This window comes from Leopardus geoffroyi, chromosome C3 (assembly GCF_018350155.1).
Source record: "Leopardus geoffroyi isolate Oge1 chromosome C3, O.geoffroyi_Oge1_pat1.0, whole genome shotgun sequence".
Classification (NCBI taxonomy): Eukaryota; Metazoa; Chordata; class Mammalia; order Carnivora; family Felidae; genus Leopardus; species Leopardus geoffroyi.
Genome location: NC_059338.1, coordinates 59,471,576 through 59,485,510, shown reverse-complemented (window position 1 = coordinate 59,485,510; position 13,935 = coordinate 59,471,576). Strand labels below are relative to the sequence as shown.

The 13,935-nt window shown below is 45.6% G+C and overlaps 1 protein-coding gene across 2 annotated transcripts in view; it reads left to right on the top strand.

The window, feature by feature from the left end:
* Nucleotides 1–7,740: 7,740 nt before the first annotated feature.
* Nucleotides 7,741–13,935, top strand: part of POU2F1 (POU class 2 homeobox 1) — a 178,112-nt gene continuing 171,917 nt past the window's right edge. The window contains exon 1 of one of the 2 annotated variants that reach the window (XM_045453056.1): nucleotides 7,741–7,821. In XM_045453056.1, the coding sequence (XP_045309012.1) occupies nucleotides 7,761–7,821 (61 nt within the window). In that variant the 5' untranslated portion in view covers nucleotides 7,741–7,760. The remainder of the gene's footprint in view (nucleotides 7,822–13,935) is intronic. The other variant, XM_045453059.1, reaches the window with a different exon arrangement.

The window sequence follows — 13,935 nt, the reverse complement described above, 5'->3', positions numbered from 1 at the left end:
GTAATTTCAGGCAAATGATTGGAGCAGATGTCAGACTATAATGAGTTGATGAGTAAACGCAGGAAGAGTTTATCTAGAAAAGCTTTTGAGAAAGGATAGGAAGAGGCAGAAAAAAACAGGAAGGGCAGAAATGGAATCAATGAATACAGGAAAACATAGGCACCGAAGCTCATGGAAACAAAGCAAAGGGCTAAATGTCTAGAGGTTAGGAGGAAGGCAGGATGGGGAGGCAGATAGCAGTCGAGGCAGGGAGCAAATGTGGGGGCCAAGAGAGAAAAGGCAGAGAGGATATGGGATCAGGCAATCTTTCATTCAATTCCTAGCTCTGTCCCTTACTGTATGAATTTGGGCAAGTTGCTTAACCTCAGCCCTTCAGATATTAAGGAAGAAGACCCAGAAAGAAGACAGTCCCCAAACATTCCTATAGTAAATAGGATACATTTCTCAGAGGTTTTTTTTTTTCCTTCTTCTTATTTTTTTTAATGTAGGCTGATGACATAAGTCCAAAGCATAATTCTAGGAAAGAAGTCTACAAGGGGACAAAATGATGTATTTCAAGTGCACAGCTTTCTGACAGTTTGGCTTTTAAGAGGATCTAGGGTAGAATTACAAATGGATTTCATCCCGTATGCCAATGCTGATGAGATGCCAGTGACTGCCCAAAGCACCGGTTGGGCAGAATCGTGCTTGAGGCAAGAGTCTCGGCTCAGCATAAGCAAGGGCTGTGGATTAAAGAAGCTGGCCAGAGGCTTGGAAGGGATAGGAGTAAGAGGAGTGGCATGAATTTGCTGACCATGAACCAGAGGGGGAAAATGGGCTATGTATCCATCAGATAGTTTTGCATTAATGATATTGAGCTTTTTGATAAGTATTGACTTGTTAAAAACTTCCGTGTACATTCGCTGATACCATGTTTTCAAATGAAACCTCATCTTAAACTCCACCACAGGCAAGGTTGGTTTTCATCCCACTTAAGGGCTTCATGAAACATGGCTTGAAAGCCTCTGCTATAATGAGTTTAGAGTAATTAGTTACAAAATACATCCCCAGGTCACGAAACAAATTAATATCCTCTATCAGAATGATCATCTTTATCAACAGGCAAAATGTTGGAGATGTTTATTAAAAAAAAAATGACCATTTTTAATTTAGTCACCCCGGGTAATTACAATCATTAAAATACATCCCCCAGAGTCTGGACTCTTCAGGCTTTTTTTTTTTTTTTTAATTTTTTTTTAATGTTTATTTTATTATTTTTGAGACAGAGAGAGACACAGCATGAACGGGGGAGGGGGAGAGAGAGAGGGAGACACAGAATCGGAAGCAGGCTCCAGGCTCTGAGTCATCAGCCCAGAGCCCGACTCGGGGCTCCAACTCATGGACCGCGAGATCGTGACCTGAGCCGAAGTCGGACGCTGAACCGACTGAGCCACCCAGGCGCCCCAGGACTCTTCAGGCTTTAACAAAACTAATATAGAAGCACCAAGAGTCAACTTCGTTACGAGGGAGAAAGTGCCAGGCCCAGGCCCAGGCCCTGGCTTCTCTTCAGCCTATGGACAAGATCCGATTTGCCTCTTGCTCCTAACATGGCCTGATATCTTGGGAACAAGACCACCGCATAGCCCAAAAAACCGGCAGGGATTCGGGTCTTGGTATCTGTGTTCCAGACAGCAGGATGGAAAAAAAAGGAGAAAGGAACTTGCTTCTTTTAAGAGCTTTCCCAGAAATCCTATCCAACAACGCCTTAAACTCAGTAGCCAAAATGTAGTCACACGGTCACACCTAGCTGCAAAGGCTTTTGTGGTGCACATTAGCAAGACAGAGTGACACTTGTCATTCACACGTTACTACTGGTAATAAGGAACATCCAGTAACGGTAATATGCCGGCAGATTTACTCAGGTATGAGAGTAAGTCGTGTGTGTGTGTGTGTGTGTGAATAAAATCATATGCATAGATTTTTGTTACACCAGCACAATCAGGATACAGAACCCCCCAAATTCTCTCACTTGCCTATCCTTTGTAGTTGCACCTTCTCCCACCGTTACCTCCTGACAACCACTGATCTGTTTTCCATCACTATAGTTTTGCGATTTCAAGAATGTCATACAAATGGAATCATATAGTAGGATTCCTTTTTGAGACTGCCTTCTTTCATTCAGCGTAATGTCTCTGAGATTCATTGAAGTTGTCTGTGCTATGTTGTATGTGTCCCAAGTTGATTTCTTTTTATCGCTGAATAGCATTCCACAGTTTGAATGTACCCCTGCCTGTTTATTCATTCATCTGGGGAAGGACATTTGGATTACATCTAGTTTGGGGCAATTATAATAGAATTGCTATTTGTGCATGTTTTTGTGCGAACATAAATTTTCACCCATAGTTTTATTACATACAGGGACATTATTGGTTACTGTTTTCTCTTCCCACGCTGAAATGTAGGAATCTCTAGCAAGCAGCAGACTGTTACAGTTAAGAAAGAGTAAGCTCCTGACCTGTATAGGAATCCCAGGTCTGTTGTTAAAATTTTTTTTAATGTTTATTTACTTTTGAAAGAGGGAGAGAGTACAGGTGCTAACCACGAGTGGGGGAGGGACCGAAGGAGAGGGAGACAGAGAGTTCAAAGTAGGCTCCTCGCTGCCAGCACAAAGCCCAACAAGGGACTTGAATCCAGGAACCATGAGATCACGACCCGAGCCAAAGTCAGATGCTCGACGGACTGAGCCACCCAGAGGCCCCTCAGCTCTACTGTTGAATAGTGGTGTGGCATTAGACGAGTTACTTAACATCTCTGTGCCTCAACTTTCCCCATCCTGAAAAACCGAAGCAGTTGGCAGAATTCCAACATTGGTTCTGTGATTTGCAGAGTAAGGACCTGCTATGATAGTGGGAAAGACCATGTGGAAGCCACTAGATCTACCTCTATCCAGGAAAATAATAAACAACACTGCATTCTTGGAGGGGTTGCAGAGATTAGCGCCACCATCAAAGATTTGAAGGATGTTGGGGTGGTCGTTCCCACCACATCCCCATTTAAACTCTCCCATGTGGCTTCTATGGAAGACAGGTGGATCTTGGACAGCAACAGCGGATTATTAGAAGCCAAATTAGGTGGTGACTCCACTTGAGCTGTTGTACCAGATGTGGTTTCATTGCTTGAGCAAATTAACACATCCCCTGGAAACTGATGGGTAGCTACTGGGCTGGCAAATGTCTTTTCTCCATCCCTGTCAATAAGAACCACCAGAAGCAGTTTGCTTTTGGCTGACAAGGTCAGCCATACACCTTCCCTGTCCCACCTCGGAGGTACATCGACTTTCCAGCTCTAGGTCATAATTTAGTTCAAAGGAATCTTGATCTCCTTTCCCTTCCACAGGCTATCCCGCTGATCCATTACACTGATGCTCTCATGCTGATTGGACCCAGTGAGCGAGAAGTAGTAACCACCTTAGGTTTATTGGTAAGACATCGGCGTGTCAGAGGGTGGGAGATAAATCCGGCACAAATTCAGGGGCCTTCTATCTCAGAGAAATTTTTAGGGGTCCAGTGGGACAGAGCACGTCAACAGATCCCTTTTAAGGTAAAGGATAAATTGTTGCATCTGGCCCCTCCTATGATCCAAAAAGAGGCCCGATGCTGAGTGGGCCTCTTTGGATTTTGGGGGCGACATGTTCCTCATTTCCAACCCGTTTCCCAAGTGACTCAAAAAGCTGTTGAATGAGAAGAGTCTGCGACATGTCCAGAGTGCTGTGCAAGCTGCCCTGCCGCTTGGGCCACGTGATCCAGTAGGATCCAGTGGCGCTGGAGGTGGCAGGTCAGGATACAACTGGGAGCCTTTGGGAGGTCCCAACTTGCAGCTCTGACCCTTAGGATTTTATTTTCCTTTTAATTTTTGTATGTTTTTATTTTTGAAAGAGAGAGAGAGAGAGTGCATGTGCGAGGAGGGGCAGAGAAGAGAAGGAGACATAGAATCCAGAGCAGGCTCCAGGCTCCCATCTGTCAGCAGAGAGCCCCGCGCAGGGCTTAAACTCATGGACGGTGACATCCTGACCTGCGCCGAAGTCGGACACCCAACCTACTTGAGCCACCCAGATGCCCCTCCGGCCCTTAGAATTTTAGAGCAAAGTCTGACATCCTGTGTGGAGAACTATTCTCCTTTTGAGAAATAGCTCTTGGATTCTACGGGACCTTAGTAGAGACTGAATGCTTAACCATGGGTCACCATATTATCACGAGACCTGAGCTGCTCATTACGGACAGCGTTATCTGACTCATGAGGAGGGACATTACACTCCAAAAGTTATGTGGGGGGTGCCTGGGTGGCTCAGTCAGTTAAGCGTCCGACTTCGGCTCAGGTCATGATCTCGCCGTCCGTGAGTTCGAGCCCCGCGACGGGCTCTGTGCTGACAGCTCAGAGCCTGGAGCCTGCTTCCAATTCTGCGTTTCCCTCTCTGTCTGCCTCTCCCCTGCTCATGCTCTGTCTCTCTCTGTCTTAAATAAAACATCAAAAGAGTTACAGGAGTTTTCTAACTTATACAGACAGAAATCTAGGGAACCTGTGTGGGAATGGATATTAAGGGTCTGGGATCATGGTAGAAGGAACATAAAGTGGATTTCTAAACCTCCATGGTTTTCTGTGTAAGCCAATTCCTTGTAACAAATCTCTTTCATATATAGGGTTGATCCTTAAACAACATGAGTTTGACGTACGCAGGTCCTCTTATACGCAGATTTTTTACTGTATAGTAGTACTGTAAATGTATTTTCCATAAGATTTTTTTTATTTAATTTTTTTAATGTTTATTTGTTTCTGAGACAGAGAGAGAGACAGAGCATGAGTGGGGAAGGGGCAGAGAGAGAGGGAGACACAGAATCTGAAGCAGGCTCCAGGCTCCGAGCTGTCAGCACAGAGCCCGATGCGGGGCCTAAACTCACAAACCGTGAGACCATGACCTGAGCCGAAGTCGGTCGCTCAACCGGTGCCCCTTTCCGTAAGATTTTAATAGCATTTTCTTTTCTCTAGCTTACTTTATTGTAAGAATGTAGTACCGATATATAACTTACATAGGCTAGCTAGAACATATAAAATGTTATTTTATATTTATTTATAATACATATAATATATAAAATAGTGTTAACTAACCGTTCAACTATTTCTATTATTGGCAAGGCTCCCGGCAACAGTAGGCTGTTAGTAGTTAAGTTTTGGAGGCATTAAGTTTTGGAGGAATTTGGAGGAATTTGGACTTTTGCAAATTTGGACAGGTTGCCATCCTCAACCCTGCCTTGTTCAAGTGTCAACTGAATAATGAAAGTCATTATATATATTTCTCCCATTGGTTTTGTTTCTCCGGAGAACCCTAATACAGGCAAGTTATGTAACATCTCTGTGTCTCAATTTCCCCATCCTGGAAAATTGGGATAAATGGTTTCTACCTCCCAGAGTTGTGAGGATTGAAAAAAGGAAATGGTATACGTGAGTTTGCTGAGGTCAAAGCAGTGTTTTGTACATTTTGGTATTTTCACCACCTGAGTAAAGCTCATGGCAGAATGCAGATGTTCATAAATATTTGTTGAATAAATGACTTTATCAATTTTTAAAAGAATCCTAACATATATAACTGTATTATTCATTAGTTTTTATTCAGCAAATATTTATGAGTATCTACTATGCCCAGGCATAAATATTTTCATTAAGAGGAAAATGAATCATTGATATAGACTATTTTAAACTATTTTTTTCCTCACAGAGCTATTCTTCCTTAACTAAAAATTCATTCCATGAAATTTGCTTTTTATGGAAATGAGATAAAGAACGAATAGCACAGGCACTGGCTTCAGTTACTCTCTGAAAGTCATATTAATTTACTTTTTAAACAAAAGAGCAAAACAAAGAGTAAATAGAAGATAGGAATTTAAGTAAAGGTATTTGGGTTCTTTGCCTTAGTGGAGGTAATTTCAAATTCGTTGTCCTCAGAGCAGGGGCATGTCTTCCCCTATAGTAATGCTGGTGAATGTAATTTATGCCATATTTCCGGATTAATTGTAACATGATTGAAATTTGCATTTCCTTAACTGTGTGGTGTTGGTGTGGCTTGAAATAGATTATATGCTGGTCCAATTATTTGAACAGTCATGCACACACCCTAAAAGCTTAATTACCATGAATAAATCAATCCCACCCCAAATTCATTGGCTGTCACTGACAATAGCTTCAACTGTACCTGCACAGTGTAAGGAATTGTGAGGAGGCTAAGACCCATGATTAAAACTTTAGTCGTTAGAATAACTGCTAATTCTCTTAGAGATTCGTTTTCTTCAGTGTAGAATCTGCAATTTTACTCCATTTAAACTTTACAGTCATTTCTCTCAAGACTAGGATTATCTTTCTTCCATCTTTCCTTCCTTCTTCCCTCCCTTCCTTCCTTTCTTTCTCTTTGCTTACCCTGAGATACTTTTCTTTTTACTCTTAAAAAATATTGGGGGATATTCCAATATTCTTGGAAAAATATTAGGGCTTTTGAAAAAAAAATTCGTAACATAATTAGACCTGAGTCTTGTCCAGGGAAACTTACCATTAAAGAAATCTTAGAACATGACTGAAATAAAGATATTTACAACATAAAACGCCTACTATTATATTTACTCTGAGAAACACAGCAAAGTAAAATTCTTGATGAAGCTACTGCTGATTTCGACATCTTGATTTATTAGGTCATCAGTTTCCAGTTTACGGCTAGGTTTTAAATTTGTTGCCAAGCGAAAGGGAGACTGCCTCTTTATGGACTAGGGGATGGACTATTCGTTTCGATCCGGTGAGCGGCGAACGAGGCACGTGAAAGCCCCACCAAGGGTAGGGGGCGGAAATTAGCGACTTAAACACTCGGATCCCGAGAAGCCGGCTGGGTGTTAGAAACAAGTAGAGTAGACGCGATTTGGGGCTAATTAAAACCAGCACAAGACACTCCCCCTCGTGTTAGCCAAGGCCGGGTCTCCAGCATTTGCAGAGCTGGGGGCGGGGACTAGTTAGGATTCAAATTTAAAGCGGGACGCCCGAGCGTAGCTCAGCAGGTGCCTCCAGCCCGGCTCCCCGCGGCGGGCGTTTCCGCCCCTACCTGCCCACCGGGCCGGAAATTACCTAGCAGGGGAGCTGCCCCTCCTTTGTTGTCAGCGGTTCAACTGCGCGGAAAGCCTTAAAAAGTGCGCAGCGGCGGGGGCGCCGGGGCTGGCCCGCCCACGGGTACTCCACGCGTCTCCAAGCTCTTGGCTGCCGTGTCCCTTGCCCTTTTAGTATGCCACTGGCCATTGGGGGACGTCGGAGTAAAGCCGGGAGGGCAGTGAGGCGGGAGGAAAGAGAGGATTATCAGAAGGGACGAGCACTCAACGTACTACACAGGTTACGCTTCAAGGAGCCGAGAGGTAACGCATGCGCCGCCTGCATTTCAGGCGCGTGGAGAAAGTCGCGCATGTGCAGAGCCGAGAGGAAAAAAAAAAAAAAATGCAGCGAAGGGGTGACTGGCAGGTTGAGGGCGCTTTAGCTAGTGAGGAGCCACGGCAGGCAGCGGGCGCGTGCGCACAACGCCCGAAGGGGTGGGGCTCCTCCGAGGGGACGGCCTCGCGCGCCCCCTGGCGCGAGCCCGGGGAGAGGAAGGAGCGGGAGGGGGCGGAGAGGAGGGAGGAGGCACGGAGGGCGGGAGGGGGGAGGGGAGCCGGAGCGAGGGAGGGTTTATCGACCGGGCGATTTTGGTTAAAATATTCAAAATGGCGGACGGAGGAGCAGCGAGTCAAGATGAGAGTTCAGCCGCGGCGGCAGCAGCAGCAGGTAATCATTACAGCATTTTACATATTCATATTCATACTCAACCCCGGCTCCCGCTGCCCCCCCCCGCGACTTAGCATAATTTATTAGTACTCAGGATTATTATAATTAACGGCGGGGAGATGGGGGGCCGGGGAGCACGGAGCCCCCGCCGGGCGCCGAGCGGAGGGGGAAAGAGGCTCGGAGCGGCCAGGCGGAGGGGGAAGACAAGGGGCAAAGGGGGCTGCGATCCACCGCCCTCCTCCTGCCCCTGGCCCACCCCGCCGCCGCCGCTCGCCCGCCCGCCGGCACCGGCCCTCCTCCACCGCCGGCCGCCGCCGCCGCCGCCTCCTCGCCGCCGTGCCCGAACCCGAGCGGGTCCGCGGCGGGGCCGCGGGGCCGGGGCAGAGGGAGAGGACAATAAAGACATTTTACATATTCATAGCCACTGGGCCGACGGGGCGCGGGCGGGCGACCCGGGCCGGGCGGGCGCGGGGTGGGGGGGGCGTGGAGGGGGATGGAGGTGGCGGCGAGCACAATGCCGGGGAGGCGGCGGGGCCGGAGCGGACCCCGGCGGCCGGACAGCCACACGCGTCCCCCCGCCGGGAGTGGGCCCAGGCGGGGGGGCGGGCGGCCCGGAGGGCGGCCGGGGGTGCGCCCGGGGAGAGCGCCCCGCCGGCGCCCGCGCCCCGCCGCTTCACCGGGGTCCGAGCGGGGCTGAGCCGGGGGGTCACGGCCCCGGGCACCTCGGCCGCGCCCCGCTTGTCCCCGGTGTGGCGGCCTGACCTGAGCCAGGCCCGCGCTCTAGGTGGGTAGGGGTGAGCGGTCGCGGGCGCTGCGAGGTGGCCTCGGGGCGGCGGGGGTGGGGAGCCCGCGCAGGGGTCCGCTTCGCCCCCTCCGGGGCGGACAGGGTTGAAAGGCGGCCCTCGTGGGAAGTTCCCCTCGGAGGGGGATGTCCTCCGGGGCAGCCCCATGTGCTCCAGACCATCGGTCAGCAGTCCCCTGGGTGCTGGAAAAGCTCCCAGTCTCCGGTGGGCCGTGCTTTTCCCCCCGGGAGTTGGGTTGGAGGTGCCTGGCGTGGTCTCATCTTCCTCTCCCCTGCCCCTCCCCGCTCCCCCGCCCCTCTGCGCTGACCCGGACCCACGGGGCCGGGGGCCCTCGGGGCCCTCTTGCTCCCAGGCCCCAGAAGCACCCGGAGGCCTCTCAAGAACTCGGATGTAAAGGCTGCCCTCCTGCCCCTGCCCCACAACCGGCCGGCCTGACAAGTTGATAATATTCTCGATTTCCCCTCTCCTGTTGGGAGTTAGCTAGGGGCGGGGATCCCCCTCCTCGGTTCTGTGGTGTTGGTTCCTTGCTGGGTGCTGGGTCCTCTCTACTGTCTGCTTAGCCGAACCTCTCTCATTTGAATAATGTCTAATTCGGGGAGGTTTATATTATTGAAATGGCCGCCCGGCTTTCCCCGCCTCTCATGTTTAGTAATTCAGACCTTTAATAACAGCCACTCACAGCCCAACGCCGTGTTTATATTTTACATTCGCCCCATGTGCTTTTGTGGTTCGATATGATTCTTTTTTTTTTTTTTTCCTTGGCAATCCACGGGGCTCTGAGATCAAACCCAGGCTGTGCTGGGAAGAGCAGGGGGAGAGCTAGGCCTTGGCTCCTCTGGCAGTTGCCTAGGCCTCATTTTCTGCCGCTTGATTTATTTACTAATAACCAAAATGACTTTCCCCCACCAACTTCCACACACGTACCCGGCCTCCGCGGGCAAAACAAACCCTCCCGGGGCCTTCACCAGCATTAAACCAGCTCCTAGCTAAGCTCTGACTCCGTCGTGTTTTGTTTTCTCCTAAAAAGATTTTCTCATAGTTTGCAGTAATATTAGGCCTAAGGGAAAAAAAATCTTCTCATTTTCAGGGACAAGTGAAACCTATTTTGACTTAATACAAGTAAGTCACTTTACTTTAGTGATAGCTCTCCCCTGCCCCTTGGCTTCCACCTCCAAGTTAAACACTTTCCGGCTTTGTAAAGGTCTGCACTACTTGTAAAACCTATAGTTGTGTGTTGTTGTTGTTTTTCCCTAGGAGTTGTAGAATAGTTAAGTGTTTTAGAAATTCCAATTAACAGCACTTTCAGAATGTCTCAGTGCAGCGTTTCCTTTTCAACTTCTTCATTCTAATTTAAGATAGGGCTGATATTAATTTTGTGCTGTCCCTGTCAAGGTTTGCGTATTTTAATGGGAGCACTCCTAAAAACAGAGACGGGTTAGGTTTTCTTTGAGCGGTTTGTGTCACGGTTAAATGAGTGAACATAGCAGAATAAACATCGTCATTGTGTCTACCCTGATCTTGGAACTTATTCTCTTCCCAGCACACCCACCCCTCTTTAAGTTGTCAGAATTGATTTTATGTTTTATGTAGAATCAGGGCAATTGGTCTGTGAAAGTCAGGCTAACTTCTGTTGTTTAGAGGAAACAATAATTTTCATTTTTGGTTTTTCTCTTAGTAAAGCTTTTTTTCCCCTTTTCATTCTATCCAGTTTTAGTGTGTTTTATAAGAACATAGAGTTGCTTCTCATTGGTGGTTTTTTTTTTTACCCCTGCTAGTAAAGTACCAGAGAAGTGTTATTTAGCTCTGATGTGTTAAACCTCTGAAATTATAAGGCACTTTATTTACGGTCAGTTGCTAGGTACATATTTTGGGAGACATTAGTCTTCAGTTTAATTTGTAACAAAATTGTAGATTTGGTGGGCTAAAAGCAAGCCAATTTCAAATAACCAGTTCTCATCATTTTTCCTCTTTTCACATCCAGTAGGCTGGCCCGAATGCAGCTGGGGGATGGGGTGCGGGGGGGGGGGGGTGGAATCTGTAGCTTTCATGTGAATGTTCAGGTGACTGACTGCTTTAGAGACCTGAAGCATGAGGTCGAATGGACAAAAGGCAGTAATATGATTTCATGCCTTAAATAGCATATGTTTTTGCACCCGATTCCCAAGATGTGGTCAAACTGATGATGTCATTGGACAGAGGACAAGGTGCAGTTAATTTGATTTATTGTCCTGAGGTGAAGTGTAGCAGTGAAACCTTCTCATAGGGAAACCATTTATCTCAGGACAATTTCCTTTATAGCTGCAATTTAACCACCACTGAGGCTGCAGATATTTTCTCCAGGATGATAAAATGTATGCTGAATTTTATAAACAAAATTCCACTGTTAGAATTGTTTTAATAGAGAAAAGGATGAGTATTGTTAACTGGCATTTTGGTTGGCATTCCATGCTATTGTAAAAATTCGTTTCCTCAGGTTCTCAGATGGAGACTATGGGTTTTAAGTAAGTACAATCAATGTACTTACTTTGATTCCAATGATTGGAAGTGATCAATATGTTTATTTTAGAGAGGTTCTTTGTGACCTCCCCAACTCTAATAAGAAGGTGCGAGGCTAAAGAAAGAGAGATCATTGGCCTTAGTACCTATTAAAAAGAATTTTTTTTAATCTTTTAGTTTTTGAGAAAGAGAGAGACAGAGCGTGAGCAGGGGTGGGGAGCAGAGAGAGAGAGAGGGAGACAGAATCTGAAGCAGGCTCCAGGCTCTGAGCTGTCAGGGCTCCAACTCCCAGACCGTGAGATCACGACCTGAGCGAAGTCCTACGCTTAACCGACTGAGCCACCCAGGCGCCCCTGGCCTTGGTACCTATTTTAATGAGTAAAGTGAAATTGAAGAGAATGAGCACTATACATTCTTTTAAAAACTGAAATTACAGTGTTTAAAAATAAGGTAGATACTTATAAGAAAGCATGTGCTTTGCATACAGTTTAAAAAATAATTCAAAAAAATAAAAAATAATTCAAAATTCTTTTTGGATTTGTCTTAGTCTGGAGAAATGTGTGTATTTTGATTGATTAGTGATTTTTAAAATTACTACATTGTGAGGTAGTGATTCCACCTAAGATTTTTGACATAGAAGGTTTTCCTTTTAGACATTTTTCATCATAATTTTAACTAGTGTATCTTACGGTGCTGATTAAAATGCCTTAGGAATGTGGTAGGATGCTGTGCTTTATCCCTAACTCTTCCAAGCTTGATAGAGTATTTTAGATTATTTTTGAGCCTTAGTTTATAACCTGCCCATCTCCTTGTGTACCCATCTGGCAGGCTACTCACAAGTTTTCAGAAGACCCATTGTCCCTTTCTTAACTTGCCCCACCTACTAATTATAATGGTACTTTTGAGTTTAGGTCTTGAAAATTCATGTGACAGCTGACCAAATGTTTTTAATATTTGAAAGGACCGTTCTGCTTCCAAGCTATTACTGTAATTTTAAACATCTTTTCCAAACTAATTTTTAACTCCTTTCATTTTGTCATTGTCAAAACTCCCAGGAATCAAGGAAAAAGAGTGACTATTATTCAGGTGTACAGTGAATAGTATTCTGCCATATTTTTAGTTTACTATTCTCTGCACCGATAAGCAGCAGAAAGCAGAAGAAATAAAATGTGTTTTATTGCTGCCTAGATTGAAGTAATTGTTAATCTGTTATTCATCTGGTCATCGGATTTCAGAATAAATTTAGGGCTCAGAATGTTAAGTCGCTCTTACCAAGCCACCAAAGATGTTTAAAGGAGCCTTGACTGTCTTAGGCAGGTGCTTCTAAAATGGCAGAACCGGAGAGGTGCCTGGGCGGCTCAGTTGGTTAAGTGCACGACTTTCCTCGGGTCATGATGTCATGGTTCATGAGTTTGAGCACCACATTGGGCTCTCTGCTGTCACCACAGAGCCTGCTTTGGATCCTCTGTCCCCTCGCCACCCGCTCCTCACATGCTTGTTCTCTCTCAAAATAAGTAAATTAACTTTAAAAAGCTTGTGATATAAATGAGGTAACTAAGTCAGGTAATATCTTAGCCTTTCCCCAAAGCTTAAAAAAAAGAATGACAGACCTGGAAATTTGAATGTTATCTTTCATAAGTGGTTGGCATTAAAAGTGAAATATTTGAGGGGCGCCTGGGTGGCGCAGTCGGTTAAGGTCCGACTTCAGCCAGGTCACGATCTCGCGGTCCGTGAGTTCGAGCCCCGCATCAGGCTCGGGGCTGATGGCTCAGAGCCTGGAGCCTGTTTCCGATTCTGTGGCTCCCTCTCTCTCTGCCCCTCCCCCGTTCATGCTCTGTCTCTCTCTGTCCCAAAAATAAATAAACGTTGAAAAAAAAAAAATTTTTTTTTAAAAAAAGTGAAATATTTGAAGTTTCTTAAATCTGTATTATTTGATCTTGGATATTTGGTTGTATGTCTTTGTGTTTAAGTTGTTTTTAACATTGGTCACTCACTTTCATGAACATGTTTCCTTTGTACTAGGAAGACTATAACATTATGTAGTGGTGATTGCCTCATTATTAACGGTTATTTTTGTTTGTTTTTTTACATTGAAAACACACAGCTCTACTCTTTGTATCTACTCTTTGTATCTGCTCTACTCTTTAGTTTTTTGAGCACTATTAAAATGATTTTTTTTTTAATTTTTTCATGTTTATTTATTTTTGAGAGACAGAGTGAGCATGCTGGGGAGGGGCAGAGAGAGAGGGAGAGATAAATCCCAACCAGGCTCCAAACTGTCAGCGCAGAGCCCTACGCGGGGCCTGAATTCTCGAACTGTGAGATCACGACCTGAGCCGAAACCGAGAGTCTGATGCTTAACTGACTGAGCCACCCAGGCGCCCCTAAAACCAATTATATTTTAAAATACTGGTATATGGCTATCATTAACTTGTTTTTATACAACAGTACTTGTTCAGTTACACAGTTTTTGTGATTAGTAAATACTGTGAAGTGCAATTTTAAGCAGGGCTGTGTTTTCCCAGTGGAAGTGATTGGGCTTAAAACTATTTAAATAATTATTGTTTACAGAATGGAATAAGTAACGCAACATGCGCCTTTTGGGTTACTTAGGTTCTTGTTTCTGTTGCCTTTTTTTAATATTAAATTTAAATGCTTGAGCAAACATGCTTATTATTTATTTTTTCAAGGAAATCCAGTATTAGGCGTCAGAATGTGCATTTGATTGTCCTACATCTGTCTTACTGGAGTTTCTGTACCCCTTCTGAATGCTTTCCTTCTTTTTTTAGGAAACTCTTTGGGCAGGGATTTTGCT